At 50.3% G+C, this 17,884-nt stretch overlaps 6 protein-coding genes and 1 pseudogene across 7 annotated transcripts, besides 1 other annotated feature; 4 read left to right on the forward strand and 3 right to left on the reverse strand.

Moving 5' to 3' along the window:
- Positions 1-1,200: 1,200 nt before the first annotated feature.
- NCS57_00910400 (uncharacterized protein) lies at positions 1,201-2,796 on the reverse strand (the record flags this gene model as incomplete). Its single annotated transcript, XM_053058891.1, has 1 exon — positions 1,201-2,796. One exon carries the CDS (start codon positions 2,794-2,796, stop codon positions 1,201-1,203), a length of 1,596 nt encoding a protein of 531 aa, XP_052912722.1.
- A 1,717-nt stretch (positions 2,797-4,513) lies between these two features.
- Positions 4,514-5,362, forward strand: NCS57_00910500 (uncharacterized protein; the record flags this gene model as incomplete). The annotated part of the gene is made up of 1 exon (XM_053058892.1): positions 4,514-5,362. The coding sequence occupies one exon, from the start codon at positions 4,514-4,516 to the stop codon at positions 5,360-5,362; it is 849 nt and encodes a 282-aa protein (XP_052912723.1).
- Positions 5,363-6,773: 1,411 nt separating this feature from the next.
- On the forward strand, positions 6,774-8,129 carry NCS57_00910600 (uncharacterized protein; the record flags this gene model as incomplete). Its single annotated transcript, XM_053058893.1, has 4 exons — positions 6,774-7,058; positions 7,114-7,225; positions 7,284-7,385; positions 7,459-8,129. The coding sequence occupies 4 exons, from the start codon at positions 6,774-6,776 to the stop codon at positions 8,127-8,129; spliced, it is 1,170 nt and encodes a 389-aa protein (XP_052912724.1).
- Positions 8,130-8,261: 132 nt separating this feature from the next.
- NCS57_00910700 (Fungal-trans domain-containing protein) lies at positions 8,262-11,799 on the reverse strand (the record flags this gene model as incomplete). Its single annotated transcript, XM_053058894.1, has 17 exons — positions 8,262-8,318; positions 8,409-8,474; positions 8,527-9,063; positions 9,117-9,188; positions 9,241-9,378; positions 9,428-9,569; positions 9,623-9,691; positions 9,748-9,861; positions 9,925-10,046; positions 10,099-10,171; positions 10,219-10,241; positions 10,295-10,553; positions 10,601-10,836; positions 10,885-11,312; positions 11,435-11,536; positions 11,607-11,642; positions 11,706-11,799. 17 exons carry the CDS (start codon positions 11,797-11,799, stop codon positions 8,262-8,264), a joined length of 2,568 nt encoding a protein of 855 aa, XP_052912725.1.
- A 360-nt stretch (positions 11,800-12,159) lies between these two features.
- Positions 12,160-14,193, forward strand: NCS57_00910800 (uncharacterized protein; the record flags this gene model as incomplete). Its single annotated transcript, XM_053058895.1, has 3 exons — positions 12,160-12,460; positions 12,512-12,920; positions 12,972-14,193. 3 exons carry the CDS (start codon positions 12,160-12,162, stop codon positions 14,191-14,193), a joined length of 1,932 nt encoding a protein of 643 aa, XP_052912726.1.
- Positions 14,194-14,692: 499 nt separating this feature from the next.
- On the reverse strand, positions 14,693-15,971 carry NCS57_00910900 (annotated as a pseudogene). Its single transcript has 5 exons — positions 15,748-15,971; positions 15,520-15,685; positions 15,425-15,454; positions 15,066-15,363; positions 14,693-14,982 (listed from the first exon to the last, which is right to left on the reverse strand).
- Positions 14,693-15,971: a sequence feature.
- A 530-nt stretch (positions 15,972-16,501) lies between these two features.
- NCS57_00911000 (uncharacterized protein) lies at positions 16,502-17,822 on the forward strand (the record flags this gene model as incomplete). The annotated part of the gene is made up of 4 exons (XM_053058896.1): positions 16,502-16,775; positions 16,826-16,866; positions 16,920-17,232; positions 17,296-17,822. The coding sequence occupies 4 exons, from the start codon at positions 16,502-16,504 to the stop codon at positions 17,820-17,822; spliced, it is 1,155 nt and encodes a 384-aa protein (XP_052912727.1).
- Between the last annotated feature and the right edge of the window lie 62 nt (positions 17,823-17,884).

Genomic DNA, 17,884 nt, shown 5'->3' on the forward strand with positions numbered 1-17,884 from the left:
GGTAGACACTAATGACAGATTTTGAAAGATCTAATAATTATATAATAACCAGCTTCATGATTGGCTCTGGTTGTCGCTTCAGGATTCACCTCACACCAACTAACCTGTTTGGCAATGTCGCCTGCGGCTTCATACTTGCGGCCCCTGGGCTTCAGCCAGCCACAAGTTAGATATGCATCGATCATATGTATTTTGAAATAATCTACGGTAACTTTTGACTTGTTTAGAAAAACTCCAAAGCTCAAGTACCTCAACCATAGCTATCATCCCCTGTACTACCCTACTACATGTCATCTGTCTCATCTCGGTTTGTGGTTATATGATTTGTTACCAGCGAAGCGACCTTATGCCAGGGGTACTGTTGCTGTCAAGGTACGGCTAGCCTCAGACTATCCGGTCGCTTGCTGTCATCGGATGGACACTCGACGGCGAACTGGAAGCATGTTGAGTTCACCATTAACTCCCGCATCAGGGATTTCGATCCCTTAACGCAAGCCTTTATCAAATCAGGGATTCTCTCTTCGCCACCGGAAACGCCTCTTCCGCCGTTGTTCCCGTCAAAGTGGTAGCGGCACCTGGCATAGCCCCTGATGAGGACACTACGTCATCTGAGAAGACTGCGATTCCGTTCGAGTTGACACCCCCAAGCTAACGCACCACTTCTGTCGCTTAGTACGCGAGGTAACACTGATGGAGACGCTTCCAGGAATGACAGTGCAACCGCTATCTCGTCCCTGGCCGGGAAGCAAAACGTTAACTGTGCCGTTCAAGCTGCCCGAAGAGGATATTGTCCGAGGTCATACATCAGATTCTTTTTAATACCCTTATCTGGATCCCTGAATTCGTAATTAGGATAATGAGGCGTTAGATGCGACTCTGTGAACTCTGCAGCGTACAGAGCTATATGCGTAAAGCAGGTACATGTGTTTTGGGATAGACATACAAAGTAATGAAGTATTGGTGTTTTCGGAGGCCGTGGTGTCCTGCTGTAACGCTGTATGAAGTAGGCCAGTAACTCTGCTGCGACTTCACTATCTACTGGCGCAGTTATCCCATCAAGGGCTGGGCTTTGACTATACCAAAGAACCCAATAGCTGCGCCTTCACAATGTTTGACATTGTTTTATTTCTCAGAATCTCCCTTGGCTACATCCAATAGTTCCATGCTCGACTTTATAACCCTGGAGCCAACCACCAGTCATCAAAAAGGCTGAACACTAGAGCCCTCATCGCCGACATCATTCCCTTCGGAGTCCGAGTCTTCGCCAGACTCAGAAACCTCTTCGGGCGTAGAGACTTTGGTTTCATTGTCAGTAAGGGTTTGTTGTACCCAACCATCTACAGCGGCAATAGCCCCATGGGGATCTTCTTGATGGGTCAAGAGGAATCCTTGAATAGCAGCAGGGCTAAGAGCAAGATCGGGAATCTTCTTTCCAAACTCCTGTGCCTGGGATCTCAAAGACGTGCTCGCAGCCATTTCGTCTCCGCTGATAGCCTTCTTCTCTGCCCCGGGATCGTCACCTTCCAAGTCCGGGGCATCGTACATTTGAGTGAAGAGAGTGATAGCCGTCTCCGAAGTAGCAAGCCCAAACCTGATGGTAAAGTCAATTCTCCCCGGACGGAGAAGCGCCGGATCGATATTCTCGGTGTGGTTCGAAGTCATGACCAATATGCGGCCCTCTTGAGCCGCGACACCATCAATGGTGTTGAGCAGGCCCGAAAGTGAGATGCGTTCTCGATCCCGCTTCTTCCGCCTTTGGAAACCCGTGTTCGTCGTCTCCACGCCGCGTTTCTGAGCCAATCCCGTGGCATCAATATCCTCCAGTAACACGACACATGAGTAGGGTAGCGACTGAAAGAGCGAGGCGAGGTTGTCTTCATCCAGGCGGGGGGAGTTCAAATTAACCATGTAAATATCCAAGCCCATTAGTCCAGCCGCAGCAAGAGTGAGACTTGTCTTGCCGGTACCCGGAGGGCCAGAGAAGAGATAGCCGCGGCGATAAGGGATGCCCCTATTGGCATACCAATGCTTCGTCTGGGGGTCGAGGTATCGGCGAAGGTCCTTGATGAGACCCTGTTTGAGAGATTCTTCAAGTGCGATGGTAGACATCGGCCTTGTCGCTTTCGACATGCACCGCGTCCATGTCATCTCATCGTCGTCGCTGAACTTGGTCGCTCTGAAAATACTCGTTCTACCCTTTTGCTTCTCCAGAAAGTCAATGCGGGCATTATAGAGCAGTCGCTTGAGCACCGTGGCGTCTCGCCCAAGACACGATATGGCAAGCTTTTCAGGCTGTCGCGGCATTGACGTATAGTTTCCGCTCTCGAGAGACCTCGTGAAAGCCAAGATGCGGTTCTCATAGCGGAAGAAGTGCGTCCCAAATGCCGGCGTCCAGTGCAGTGGCTTGGCATTATACATCGATACCTTGGGTCGCAGGTCACTGACTTGTCTCGCCACAGGGTCGCCCTCATCGTCATTGTCAACATCCCGCTTTTCTTGCCCCTCATCACCCCAGTTGAAACATTCGTTGGTGAGGGTGGTGGAGGCATGCAGGCGGTAGTTGTTTTGCGAGAGGCTGTTTCGGGAAACCCAGTTCATGAGGAAGTTGTAGGTCTCGTCTTGGGCGCGTATCTCAATGGTTGAGATGAAACGGGCGGTAATGGATTCGGACCAGGACTCGAGGATGTACTTGATGAGGAAGCTGAAGGCGGCAAGGTACGGAAGGTATGTCAGGCCTGGGAAGAGCATCTCCAACAGCCCGATAAAGAGGCTCTGGCCCATGACGCCGTCTTCCATGTTGGGTGAGGAATGAGAGTCCATCATGTCAAACTTAGTAGGTTGAAGAAGGCGAAAAAGAGAGGAGATGAACATGAGCCTGGGAGCTTGTTTTATACCTTCCACGCAGACCACTTAAGCCATCGCTGCCTGGTTGCACGGCTGACATGAAGCACGATTGCATTACCGACGATCTTGTGAAAAGCCCGATTAGGAAATCCTCGTAAGCCCCTGGCCAATGGGGCGCAGGGCACATGAGTCAGGCCGGGGCGGTGAATACGAAAAAGCCAATCACATGGCGTCTTCAGAGCCGCGGATTAGAGCTCCAAGATTGAAAGGGGTTCCATGGATTGGCTTGTGTGGTTTTGCTTCTAAGTTGTGGTAGTTTTTGGTATTGGGTTTAAGCGCCAACGGGTATCAATAAGCCCCGTTCTTTATCGTTGTGGCTAATGGGTTCTCTTGGAAGCCTTACCATTGACGTTTACGAGTTCACAAATTCGCAAAAAAGAAAAGTTGGTTTTGTGAATTAGCAAGAGCGACTAATAAGTGAAATTTTGTTATCAACTACAAGAAATCTACCTAACTTTCAATCCGCTTATATAGCTATCTCAGCGATCTATCCAACAAGCCTCCGGCACACACCCCTGCTTCCTGAGCAAATGAGGCAAGGGTAACAAGGCTGTTCATTAAACAGTTCATCTTTCAGTGTCACAGCCAGAAATCTTGTGACGAATATCGCGCCAAGATACTTGACTAACGATGGTGGTGTAGCTCTGTTTCAGCTGGTGGATAGGCATTCTTATCTGCTGGCCTGCCGTGCAGCCATTCCGACAATGGAGTAGACTGACGATAATGCGTCGACTGCCACCATCATTATAACTTGGACTAGGAAGAGTCACTCAAGGTCTACAGACTATCAAGTACCTTGTCCTGGGTTCCACAGCGACATGCCCTGTTGACATTCCGAAAATAGGTGGCCGCATCTGGTGGTACTTAGGCTATGATCTGTTACAAAACTTTCGACGTGATGTAGAAGTAATCCAACTGCGACCACAGCCTGAGAAAGACTAGACCATCACATTGTATTAAGTGATACCTGGACAGTTACTTGGTTAGCGGAATGGAGGTTTAGATAACTGGCAAGCTCAGCAGTAAGGTCTGATCTAGTCTGAATATGCCTACCCAAGGAAAGGTGGATCTAGCGAACGTGGTATCTTTTACTGCAAGATTCATCACGTCTGCTTTTGAATTCTTATAGCAACAGTCATACGGAGCCGATATATCCAGGTTACGTTTGATACAGTCACATATTGGCAGTAGAGCCCTTTGCTATTGCGACCGATGCCCTCTTCCGCACCTGCCATTGGCGATGCCTAAGCAGAAGTGTTCTTTTTAGAGAATGCTCAATCGTACGTAGTTGACCGTTTTGTGAGACAGTGCCAGGTTGAAGCGAGGAGAGCTTGAGGTGGAAACTAGAAACGAAACAGCACTTCACAACCCCGCTCAGATTCCTCCGACGTCACCGGTCTTCTGCATCGGACTTAAAACCACCCCCGCCAACATCTTTCTTCGGCCGAGTAGCCGTACTAGTCCGGCTCGAATGGGAGGGGATGGGTTCATAAAAGCCTGTTTTGAACCTCGTTCATTAAACGTGCATGTTGGCTTTCTAGCACACTTTGACAAGCCGCTATCACGGTCAATTCAGGCCGTGTCTCATGCCACAACCCTCGAACGCAAGATGACAGACCATCAGAGCCCGCCATCTCTTGATCAACGGCAAGATCTCGCAGGGAAAGTGGCTATTGTTACAGGAGCGAGTAGAGGCATCGGCTATGCAATTGCGTTGCATCTTGCCAAACGCGGTGCAGGGATCCTGGCCACATCTACAAGTGCCAGTAAGCATATCGATGAATTGCGTGCTGAGATCGAGTCTGGCTATGCCCACTTGAACATCCAACCTCCAAATATCGCTCACCAAATCGTCTCCTTGGAAGATCCGGAAGCGCACACCAAGGTGGCCGACGCAATCAAGAGGGAATTTCATGGCAACTTGGACATCTTAATCAACAATGCCGCGATAACGGACCGCACGTTCCCTGGCGAGCTGGAGCCTACGACACTGGACAAACTGTTGACCTGCAACATTCGGACGCCGGCACTGGTGGTAGATGAGTTGGTCAAGAGACGGTACTTCAGAAAAGAGAGCAGAATCATCTTCCTCAGTAGCGCCGAGAGCGTCAACTGCGAGCCAGCCGTTGCCATCTACGCCTCAACCAAAGCAGCCAACGAGGCTATGGCTCGCTCATATGCCAATGCCTTTGGCGGAAAGAATGCCGCCTTCGACTTCATGGCTGGCACCACGGCCAACAGCGTGCTCACGGGTTTGACAGAGACGGGAGGAGTCCAGCAGTATGGACAACAAGTGTGGGAAGAATTGCAAGAGTTTTGGGTAGGAAAGCAAGTCATACCACGCCTGGGCAAGCCCGAGGATGTGGCTGACGTGGTGGGATTTCTTTGCAGTATAGAAGGTAGATGGGTTACTGGAAGTAAGATCAGCGCGAATGGAGGAAGTATCGCGGTCATTTAACATAGGTAGTTGGTCCACCAGACGTGTATTAGACTTGAATTACTACCGCCTCATGTCTTTTTGTGCTAATGCAGTATTGTCCGGACCCGATTCAAAACATCTTTGCAGACCGTTGCCGGGTCTCTTTGCACATCAAACGTGATTGCATCAACTTCGTCGCCGGCAGGCTCTTCGAGATCCTCCAACTGACTGCGTATCATGGTCTCCTTCATATAGTGGCCTCCACGTGCTCTGACCCTTGCTTGTAGATGTTCCTCGCCAACTTTAAGGTAGATGAAACATAGTTGCACTGCTGGGTCATGATAAGGTACCACTCTGAAGACATCACGATATTTGCGTCGCAACGAAGAGCAGGTCAAAATCACAGCGTTTGAACTTTTTAGCTGTTCAGTAGCCGCGTTGCGTAATGTGACTAGCCAGTCCCATCGGTCGCCATCAGTCAATGGTATCCCGCTGCCCATCTTAGCGATGTTGGCCGGGGGGTGGAACTGCATAAGGTACGTCAGTGCAATTCTTGAGAAATAGACGTCTAGTCAAGAGAGAAGGGAAGGTGTACATCATCCCCTTCAAGATACGGGATTACGGATTGCTGAGAGACGTAGGTTGCGACTGTCGACTTGCCGGAGCCAGCTGGGCCGCTGACAACGAATATTGTTTTGTTTGGGATCGTTTGCACCGTCATGGCTTGTTGTAGAATTCTGTTGCAATTCACGGAGTTTGGCTCAGAGAGTGACAGAGGGGCAGGAAAACAGTGTGCCATAGTTGCGCGTATCATGAAAGTCTGGACACCACTGGACTGCGATAGATCCGAGATACAAGCCAACACACTCTTGCAACCAAGCTCCCGCTCTTGGTCATTCAAGTAGTCTTGAAAGCCAGCTTCTGGACAATGCAAGTCCTCCGCATAGTAGATCGGACATAACAATCTTCAGGTGGATTTGATGTGGTTGTCTTGTGTTCAACAAGGTTAGTGCGAGTGGATTTAGTGTGGGTGCCAAGATCGGACATAGCAGACTCCAGCTTCAGCCGTCGGATGAAACCCGATGGAAAGGAGGAGTCGGACATCCATGATTGAGGGGAATATGAGGGGTAAAGATGTTCTAGATGCTCCGGCTGACCTCCAGAGGCCCAAGATGGTTGGATACTCCCCACAAACGAGCGGAGATGCCGCTCGCCTTTCGCCGGGATTAGGAAACAGACCGGGGGAAACAGACCGGGGGAAACAGAGCGGAACCCCGGATTTGTTTGATCTACCCGATGGCTTTGTCGACAGAGAACATCGACCGACAATAATAAAAGAGATTCTGGGGTATTTGAATCGTTCGAGAATTTGCCTGAATCATACCATAAGCACCCTCCCTCTATCCCTTTTCTCGTGCTTCCCTCACTTACGTACACACACATACGCAAGATGACCTCGCAACCTCGTCTCAAGATTGCATTGATTGGTCTCGGCCGTCTCGGTGCCATACGCGCTCGTATTCTGGCCTTCCAACAACCTCGCATTGAGCTAGTTGCGGCCTGTGACACAAAGCCGGGTAGCGACAAGTGGGTGGCTGAGAACTTACCTCCCACTGTCAAGTACTATGCCGATCCTGAGGATTGTATGAAGAACAGCGGTGCTCAGGCTGTCCTCATCTCTACAGCAACCGCTACACACGCTCCCTTGATCATTTTGGGTCTTGATCTCGGTCTAGTCAGTATTTCTTTTTTAAACGATTGAGTTCAATGGAAACCTAACAGTCTCCTAGCATGTCATGTGCGAGAAACCCATCTCTGTCGATGTCATCACTACCGAAGAGGTCCTTTCCAAGGCAAAGTCCAAGCCTGAGCTCAAGTTCCTTGTTCCTTTCTGCCGACGATGTGAGTTGTATCAATATCTATGATCGGGTGTCAACTCGTGTTGCTAACTTGCATCGAGATGATGATTCATACCGTGCCGCCAAAGAGTTGGTCGAAAGTGGCTCACTAGGCGAGATTCACGCCGTCGAAACCAATTGCCTCGACCAGCAGGATCCTACAGGTAAGCTTTCTAGCAAGCCCTGCTTCACATTTTCCTTCCTTTCATGCAACAGCCAGACTGACAGTGCTTTCAGGATTCTTTGTCACCTTCTCCGCTCAATCTGGAGGCATCTTTGTCGACATGGGTGTCCATGATGTAAGTCTTCTCAACTACATAGCTTTTGGCTGGGACAGCATTGCTGACGGCGACGTGACTCAACAGATCGATATCGGCCGGTACTACCTCGACGTCAAGTCAGGACTCTCAAACCCCAAGAAACAGGTCAACCGCGTCGTTGCGATGGGACAACAGGCTGTGTATGGCAAGCTTGCTGAGTATGGAGACTGTGATAACGGGTGGGCGTTGGTTGAATTCGCCAACGGCAAAGTTCTCACCTCCCACTTGGGGCGCACCCTCACGAACGGTTTCGAAAGCACCACTCGCGTGTGCGGTACAAAGGCACACTCTGTCATCAACGGAAACTCGACCATTAACCGCGTCGAGGTTCGTGATGCCCACGGTGTACGAACAGCCACTACTCCCGATGCGTTTGTTCTCTACGACAAGTCCTTCTTGAACGATCTTGCCGAGTTCGCAACTGCTGTCCTCGACGACAAACCTCTTACTTGCACACCCGAAGACGCATACGAGGCTGCTAAGATCGCAACTGCTCTGCAGTATTCTTTCCGAAATGGTGTCCCCGTTTACTTTGACGACGAAGGCCGACCCATCTTGGAGACACCCAAGGTGAATGGGGCACATTAGGATAGGTAATGAACAGTGTTGGACCATTGGCCAGTTTCGACCCTGGATTTTTTTATCATCAAAAGCAGAATTCCAAGGCAAATGAATATTATTTTTGCACCCTTTCATATCGATATCATCTTCGGTCTATGATTATCCCCGTGATTGAGATGGATTGGGCATATTGTCCCACCATGTATTCATCAAGGACTGCAAAGCGTGTAAGCGACCTGAGAAACCAGTGTCCAAAGCAGATTGGAACAAATGACAAGTGTCATAAGCGGAAAGGGCTTGACTTACGGTTTGGTGATCTTGAGAAGGGCCAAAGACATCTTGCAAAAGCACGGGATCCCAAAAGTCGTGTAGCTGTGAAGCATGTTAGCCCGGGACGCTTGAAGCCTCAAAGGATTGATCTTACAAGTTCATTTGTCGAATCAAGATTCACTGCAGGCAGAGATGGGTTCGAGTTGGCCATATCGGAGATTCCCATCTGACCTTGAGGATTGAAACTATTCACAGACGTACTCGTGACGTTCATGTTTGGTGACACGGATGGGGTCTCAGAAAGGCGAATGGTCCTGATCGTCTTTTGGTGTCCTTGACCCATACGCTCAATGAGCCTGGTACGCCAACCGAGCAACTCGACATCCTCATCGTCCTCTCTATCACGGTCGCCGTCCTCACCATCATTCTGTCCAGCCGCATTGGTGTCTCGCCGCGAATTGCCCCTCTGCAAAGCGGATACGGACGAGATTTTTGATAAAGCACGAGTGCGCAAATTCAAAAGCCACTGCAAATTACGCTTGTAGCGCAGAGGGTGGGCGCCATGCTGGAGGAGTGAGGTGAATAGGCTAATGGCGGCATCGATTTGCGTAAGAGCGAAACTAGCCATGACGTTGGCCGGGTCGCGCAGGACCAACGTACCAAGGCATAAGGCTGAACCAAAGACATGATACTGGTGTAAATGTAAGCATTATTAGCACATGGCAAAGATATACAATTTCTCACCCAGAAGTTCCACTGCCTAGTGGTGACCGCCGGGAAGCGGGTGTGGATGTCGGTGACAATACTGATAATTATCTGCTCATTATTAGCTCGTCATCGGTAGACGGTGCTTGACACATGTTCTTACGGCACAGCGCTCTATTACAATGTAGAACGACGGTTTGTATACTGACTCGCCGTGGTTGGCGTCGTGGAGAACTCTCGCATAGTAGGGTCGGTGAAGGTTGATGATGGTCTCGGAGACATTCAAAGCGAGGTTTGTTTGCTATTTATGTCAGGTGAGTGCTGCATCTTTTATGGAAAAAGCTACTGACCTGGAAAGAAATGGTAAGCGACATGCGAGATGGTTCTGGAGAGGCGCTGATCGCGGTTTCAAGTTGAGGGTAGCGGGACGGAGTAGCCAAGAGTGCTGCTCTACAGCGGAGAGAATAGGGGATGTTGTGCTCAAACTCGGAACTGCGGTCATTCAGCTTTAGGAAACATGTCATTGTAGAGCACCTAGTACTTACAGTCTGAGGTCTAGATCGGTAACTTCGGAATATGCTGGCCTCCGCACCTTCATGGCCATATTGAGAATCCTGAGGTCTAGTGAGCTTCCGTTGTAACCCAAGGATGATCCAAGATGCAGACTCACTCTGAGGAAATTTGAGACAGTTCAAACCGGAGGATCGAGTAGCTCTTTTCTCCGTTGGGTCTGACTGGCTCGGATGGGAAAGCTGTATCGCAATGCTCGGGATTGATGGCGGACCTGTATCTAGTCTTAGCCTTGGAACAGGTTTGAAGTATAGATATACAGATATTATAGACATACGGTCGTGAGAAGCAGTGCGCCTGAAATATGTCGGCAGAATTACACTCCCAGAATACTTTACGTCTTTCCTCGACAACGTCTTGAGGCAGATTCCAGCGATCACCGTCCCTATGCATACCCATCTGTCCAATCTTGTCAGTTTTAGGCAGGGCCCGAAGTGAAAGCAATGCATACCGCTTGGATCAAACGCATGACCAAACCCCATAGCGGCCAAGCACTATCACCGCGTCGGCCTTCATCAAGTTGCCTGCTCACAAGTCAGTACTGTAAGAGTGATCAGAGGATTCTACGCACAATCGTAGGTGCGCCATTAGATGCTACACCATTAGCCGTGGATCAAAAGCCAGCCATAGGTTCAACACAAGCTTACCAGAGTTTGCAGTCCAGCGACGGTATTATTTGATAGAAACTCTCCTTTCACTAACGATCTTTCCGAAAGGTGTAGCCATTCTTCAGCAGACGAATCACAATTGGGCATCTCGATGTTGAACATGGTTCCTTGGGCCATGATGATGAAGACAAGTGCGATCTCCTGGGCATTAATGGGTGGAGAAGAGCAGCCGCTTTCTGCACGCTTAAAGACTCGATCGAATGTCTTCTCGAACGATGGTTTGGGAGCTACATTGTGACTGCGCTTGTTAGCCACGAACTAGGTCTTCGATTCTGCAACACTCACTGCCAGGCGCAATAGCGATAGTATGACTCTACCAGGGTCCATGCCTCGTCTCTCGACGGCAGGCAAGCTAACAGCTCCCGAGTACTGATATGAGCCGGCGACGCGTTGAAGGGAAATCCAACGGTAGTAGTGCCAATACTTAAGACGCTGGGCTGGGTGGCAAGCAAGCCTTGGGGGAGCGCCGGGGAAGGGGCACGCGTCATGCATGGTGTGTCTGGTACATCTTGTGTTTCCGACTACGACAAGTAAGCTTGCTTGAACTAATCAAACAGAAGGGATATTACCTCTTTCAACCACTCACTCCCTGCTGTTGGGCCAAGATACTTTGATCGCCCTCTCTTTCCCAGCATCAAAGTGCCGTAAGAGCCGTTTTCCCGGTCATCCTCGACAGCATAGCGGGCAGGGTTGCTGGAAGCACTGGTTCCAGTATTGATGCTATGTGCAGATTTCTCCAGCCTACCAGAAGGCGCCGAAGCCGGAGTGTGAGGAGAGGGAGCCTGAACAGAGTATGGTTCGAGCGCGTGGGCAAGAAGAGTAAGAGGGTTGACTTGGTTGGGAACGCCGGCGTTGGAGTGCGAAGGGACGTGATGCGAACGGTTTATGGTATGTTGATTTAAGTTCGGGTCAAACGGCTGAGCATTTTCGTGGCGAGTTGTGTTCGTCTCGGGAGGCCCTTGGTAGCCTTGCTGCTGATCCTGGAGACCAGCGCGACCTTGAGGTTCGGGTTATTGGGCCTCCTGGAATTGATCATTCTGAGAATCCTTCTGGTGCCCCGGCTGTGCGGCAGGATCTTGGCTACTGTACTTTCATTTAGCTCAATGACATCTGATTTACACAAGAGGATGGAGGGTAGAGCTGACTTGGAGGTCCCTGGGTTATTCGTAGCGGCAACGCAAAATTCAACTCGGTGTCGACGAAGGCAATTGGAGCACGGCACTGTAGCACGATTCTAGCCTCTGGATAATCTCACAAAATGCACGGTACAGTGATAGGCAATGTTCCTCACCTTGTCGATCACACTTCATCTTGAGTCTCCGACATTCTAGGTTCCCCAGATTAGCCAGCCTCCCATGCCCGGCCCGGACACCACCAAAGCTCGTCTCACCTGCGCAACTGAAACACGGGCGCTGTTTGCGCTGCTTCCGGGCTCTGAATCCCTCTTCGGACCTATCGTCATCGTCTTCGCGGAGGCGTCGCATGTTGCGTCCGATGCAATGGGCTGATTCACAGTTTCTCCGGTCGTCGGTGTCGGCCGTGTTGAGATGATGAGTTGCTAAAATGGACGGACCGGAGATGATGGGCGGGGGTAAACGAATTGGGTCACGGGTCTGGGCTGGGGCAAATCAACGCCATGGCCACCAGTTGTGGGCGCTTTTCCAAATTCGATTATGTCCGGTGGTACCTCTACGCCATCGGATTTGACAAGACTTGGGCATGTCAAGTGGCCATCAAGCAATCCAATGGATTTGAACATGAAGAGAAGATTGGGATTTATTATAGGTATGCTCAGTCCAGTTTGAATTCTCTGAACCATCATCTTCTTTCGCAAAGTATCAGCCATGGCACCCTACATCAACACCCCCCAGTCTGGCATTGACACCAAGACCGACATCGCCAACCTCAAGGACAAGGTTGGCGTTGCCGGGGTCAAGCTTGAGGTCAATGACAAGCCCCCTGTCGCCGATGATTACATGTACGATTTTAAGTACAACCATGCGCTCCCCACTACCGATGTCCTCGGCATCGACATCCCCGCCGATGCCGATCCGCAGAAGGAAGCCCAAGGCATTGTTGACAGCCTTTCCAGTGTCCTGGCCAAGGGTGATGCTCAAGGCTTTGCCGAATTGTTCCTAGACTATGGTATGTTATGAGACCGCAATAATTTGATCACTGGTTAACTTGGCTGTGTAGGTGTTTGGCGAGACAAGCTTTCCTTCACTTGGGATTATCGCACCTTCAACTTTAAGCCCGCCATCCTCAAGGCCGCCACCGACCTTTTCCCTACAACTAAAGCAAGCAACTTCAAGTTCCTTGCGCCTGCTCCCAAGGTCGACCGACCGTACCCCGATTACGCACAGTTGCAGTTTATCGTCTCCTTCGAGACCGAGGTTGTCAATGCTTCGGCTGTTGCTAACGCCGTTCTGACAAAGGATGGCTGGAAGCTCTACACTTTGCACACCGTCGCGGAGAAGCTCAAGCAATTCCCCGAGATTCCTCCCGCTGACGGACACATGACTGGAGCCATCAGCTGGGAGAATCAGAGGGCTCAGGATGTCGACTCCGTCGAGCCTGAAGTGTTGATCATTGGAGGTGGTCAGAAGTATGTACCCCCATTACGCAAGCCCGTCCTACATCACTAACGCTTGCTCAGTGGACTGGCTTTGGCAGCTCGACTCAACGCCGTGGGGATGAAGAACCTCATTATTGACCACGCCGAAGAGATTGGCGATGTCTGGAAGAAGCGATACGAATACCTGTCTCTTCACTTTCCTCACTGGGCTGACGACTTGCCCTACTTCCCTTACCCAAAGCACTGGCCCACCTACACCCCTTCCCAGAAGCAGGGCATCTATATGCAGTGGTACGCTTCGGCTCTGGAACTCAACGTCTGGACCAAGTCATCAGTCGCCAAGGCAGAACAGGATGAACAGGGCAACTGGACTGTTGTGATCGACAAGGAGGGCAAAGAGGCTCGCACACTGCATCCCAGACAGGTCGTCATGGCCACCTCGCTCTGCGGAACTCCCATGCTTCCTGATGTCCCTGGCATGTCCGACTTCAAGGGCACTATCCGACACTCGACTGCCCACGACAGCTCTCGCGATTTCGTCGGCAAGAAGGTCTGCGTCGTTGGAACCTCCTCTTCGGGCTTTGACACCGCCTATGATTGCGCTCGACGGGGTATCGACGTCACTCTTCTTCAGCGGTCCCCCACTTACATCATGTCGTTGACTCACTCTGTCCCACGTATCATTGGCAACTACGGCCCTGACGCTGAGCAAAACCGTCCTGATCTAGAGGAGCAGGATCGTCTGTTCTTTGCCACACCCACTGGTCCAGGTGAGGAGTTTTCTAGGCGCAACGCAAAGATTCTTGAAGACCTTGACCGCCCCCTGCTCGATGCTTTGCATGCTCGTGGCTTGCGCACATGGCGTGGCCAACGCAATACTGGCAATTCCACCCTGGGCCAGACTCGAAACGGTGGTTTCTACTTCGATGCTGGCGCATGCGAGCACATCATCAACGGCAACATCAAGGTTGAGCCTGGATACATCGAGCGCTTCACTGAGAACAAGGTTGTCCTGAGCGGCGGACGTGAGCGCGACTTTGACCTGGTCGTCTTTGCAACTGGCTTCACCAACACAATTGACTCGGTCCGTTCCACACTGGGCGATAAGATTGCTGATCAAGTCACCCCTATCTGGGGCATTGACGATGAGGGCGAGTTCAAGACCGCGTACAGGGAGACAGGCGTGCCTAATCTCTGGATCTTTGTGGGCTACCTTCCCTACACTCGATTCCATTCCAAGTTGCTTGCGATGCGGTTGAAGGCTCTGAAGGAAGGCATTACTCAAGCTCCTTATACTGCATAGATATGCTTTGCTCCATGGTTCTGAGTATCTAGTCAAAAGCGATAATGATAAGAAGACGCTAGCTATCTAGCATGTTGTGATTACGAACTTGCATATATCTTGCCTTGTCTCAAGTGAACTTTGTTTGGTTCCCTACCCTCAGATACTCCTGACCGCTGATAACTCCTCTGGAGCGATCATCAGGTATAGCATTGCGGAAGTGTTCTATTCAGTTATTTATAACTTTATGCTAGCTGTAATTAATGAATTTTCCTGATACGCGTTCCAAAAGATGTTTCAATCTTACTAATAATTACACTTACAGTGACCACCTTCACGTGAGAACAGCATATCTTGTCTCAAGATGGGTGAATGAAAGACACATACATCATAAAGTTCAATCAAATATTAAATTATAGTTACAGATGATATCGCATTTCACAAAAGTACGGTAAATGAGTTGAAGCATAGGTAGTCGATTCTCTTTTTATGTTCCTATTGCTACGCCTCCACGCCCAGTTCATTCTGACTTCACAGGGCCATACCAGTCAGCGAAGCCCAGGTCGAATCCCCAGAGAGGAGTGTTAATACGCTTGGCCTTGCTTTTACTGGCCAAGCTGTCGAGCGCAGCCAAATCCTCCTCCGACAGTGAGATGACCTCCTTGTTAGAAGAGATGCGCTTCTCCGTTACCGACTTGGGAAGAACCACAACACCCTTATTGACATGGTAGCTGATGAGAATTGTGGCAGCTGATACACCGTTCTTGTCCGCGATCTTTTGGATTTCGTCATCCAACATGATAGGTGCACCTACAAAGTTCAGTCCATTAGTCTCGGTCAACAATGTATAATCACTAGTGTCATCAGTTGTGCCGCAAAATTAGGGGACTCACCAGTGGAGCCAAGAGGAGAGTAAGCCTCAAGAAGGATGCCCAGCTTCTCGCAATATTCTCGGAGTTCGTGCTGGGGGAGAAAGGGGTGTAGCTCAACCTGGTTCACGGCTGGAACAACCTTCCACGTCTTGCGAAGCTCCTCAAGATAAGGAATGGACCAGTTAGCAACACCGATGGCCTTGACCTTGCCGGACTTGTAGACTTCTTCCATTTGGCGCCAGGTCTCGCTCTGGTTCCAGGATCGATCAACTGATCGAGTGCCATCGGGGTTCACGGGGAGGAGGTCGCTTGTCTCGTTCTATCGATGTCGTTACAATTAGAGCCTAGGTAGCTTGAAAGCCGGAAGATAAGGTGCTTACGGGGACCAGTCGAACAGGCCAGTGGATGAGCTTGTGAGCAAGTTGTTAGCCTGGTTTGGAGCAATCTGACGGTTTCCAGGAACAATCCAACTTACGTAGAGATCGAGGTAGTCCACACCCAGAGCATCAAGGGATTTTTGTAGTCCTTCAGCAACGTTGGGCTGGTGGGTGTTCCAAAGCTTGCTGGTAAGGAAAATCTCCTCACGTGGCACTCCACTATCCTTGATGCCCTGGCCGACTTCGTTCTCGTTACCATAGATGCTGTATCGTGTCAACTTGAGTGAAGTGGATTGACCTGGCCATTAGAGGAAATTTGAACGTACAGTGCTGCGTCGATATGACGGTACCCATCCTTGAGGGCGTAAGCCACAGCTTTACGAACCTCACCAGGCTTCGATTGCCATGTTCCTATCAACGCGCGCGAAATGTCAGGGGCTGAAGAAAGTGCATCATTGTTGAGACAAGCGTGAACTACCACATACCGAGACCAACAGCGGGAATCTTGGCGCCCGTGTTGAGCGTGAAATGAGTAGAAGGGGCCATTGTACTAGGTGTGATTGTTGTTTCTCTGCCGTGGTCAACCGAAGCTGGAAACAGAGCCAATATGAAAGATGTGGAAGTCTCGACCTTGGTTGTTTCGTCAAAGAGGGTGTCGTTTTAGGTAAAAACGACATGGGTAAACCCAATTGTCGGACATATGTCATCGGGCATGCGCCGGGTGAACAGGTGGACTCGATCGGACATCTGCTTCCTTGTCGGCCGATTTCTGGGGCCCAAGAATTATGTCCGATGTGGGTACTCCGTACTGTGGGCAGCATTGCCTTGGTGCTAGAATTGTCATTCCGCAGGTGGGTCTAGACACTGGTTTGGTCCGGTAGGGGACGGTGTGTGATGTCCATGACATTCAGCTAGTTAAACTGGTTTCAACAAGAGGCATGAATATGATTGACTCCGGGCCACTTTCACATCTATTTTGCTGATTCGGTTAGTTCAGCTTTGACACGCACCACTTCTTACCCTAGACTCCGACAGACACCACTTAGCCCAGTTCTCTGTAAGCGAACCGCTTTGTTCACCATGAAGCCCATGCTTCTGCTCTCGGGCGACAGGGCCAACTTTACCACAGTTGCCGTTGACTTTGAGAAGGACGAGTTGAAGGTTCTCGCCAATTATCCAGCACCGTACAATGTTTCCTGGGCAGAGCCTGTATCTTCACACGGAAACATTGATCGTTTGGTTGGGCTGTCAGAAGGCGAAGAATCTGGTCTCTTGTTTACTTTCGAAGTCGACCATGCAAAAGAAACTTGTCGTATCACGAGTCAACAGCCGACCCTAGGTGCACCTGCACACAGTAAGTGAACTTGAGTCTGTTGCGTTTGGCTAGCCATGCTCATTCTTTAGTTATTACGCTGCAAGACAAGTCCGCCCTGGCGATAGGCACTGTGAGTAATGACTAGAGATCATTTCTTTTGCCTTTCATGCTTATACTCTATAGTATCTTGGAGGGTCTGCTGCTCTCTATCCCGTATCCATCACCGAAAGCGACGGACTTAGGCTTAAGGATGTATCTCGAACGGAGCTCCTACTCAACTTTCCCTATAAAGCGGCTGGGCACGGCCCTAAAGGTCGCCAACGGCAATGCCATTTACATCAAGTGCTTGAAGACAAGAGAGGACTGCTGTATGCACCTGATTTAGGTGCTGATCGCGTATGGATTTTGGCTCGGAACAACCTGGAACTGGAAGTATGCGGCTGGCTCCAATGCCCCCCTGGAACGGGTGCTCGACACGCTGTTTTCACACCTGATGGTACGTCAACAGATTCTCTTCTATTTGACTTACCAAAGGATACAACCAACTAACGTCTGATAGAGAAAATCATGTATGTCCTGGGCGAGCTCTCACATAACGTTGTCGCCTTCGATTTGTCGACCTGCCCTGCCAACGACGTCCAGCCTATCGACGGCTTTTCAGTTAACATCATCCCGCCGACTGTTCACAGCGATCATCAGTTCATGATGGACTCCGCTGAACTCTCTCACCATCCCAAGATCCCAAATGTCTTGTATGCAAGCAACAGATGGGAAAGACATATCGCGAAGCGCGAACCGCATCTGAAAAACGTCCCCATAGAACTGCCGCAAGGTGATACGATTGCCATAATTCTTCTCTCGGGCGATGGCAAAAGAGTCCAAGAGACCAAACACGTACGGACCAATCTCGATACGATCCGCGGGTTCCGGCTTAGTGATGATGGGAATTACGTTGTAGTAGCGGGACAAGAGGGAGGTGGGATTGAGATGTACCGTATCGGAGGCTTACGAGGCGACGAATGGGCTCTTACAGCCAGTCTGAGGGAGGGGCTAGACAGCGGTATCAAGCACGTAGTGTGGATTTAATTAAGATTCATGATTCCATCACTGGAACATACATGATCTACGCCTACCTCAGTTTGACTGAT

The sequence above is a fragment of the Fusarium keratoplasticum genome, chromosome 6, assembly GCF_025433545.1.
Source record: "Fusarium keratoplasticum isolate Fu6.1 chromosome 6, whole genome shotgun sequence".
NCBI classification, from domain to species: Eukaryota; Fungi; Ascomycota; class Sordariomycetes; order Hypocreales; family Nectriaceae; genus Fusarium; species Fusarium keratoplasticum.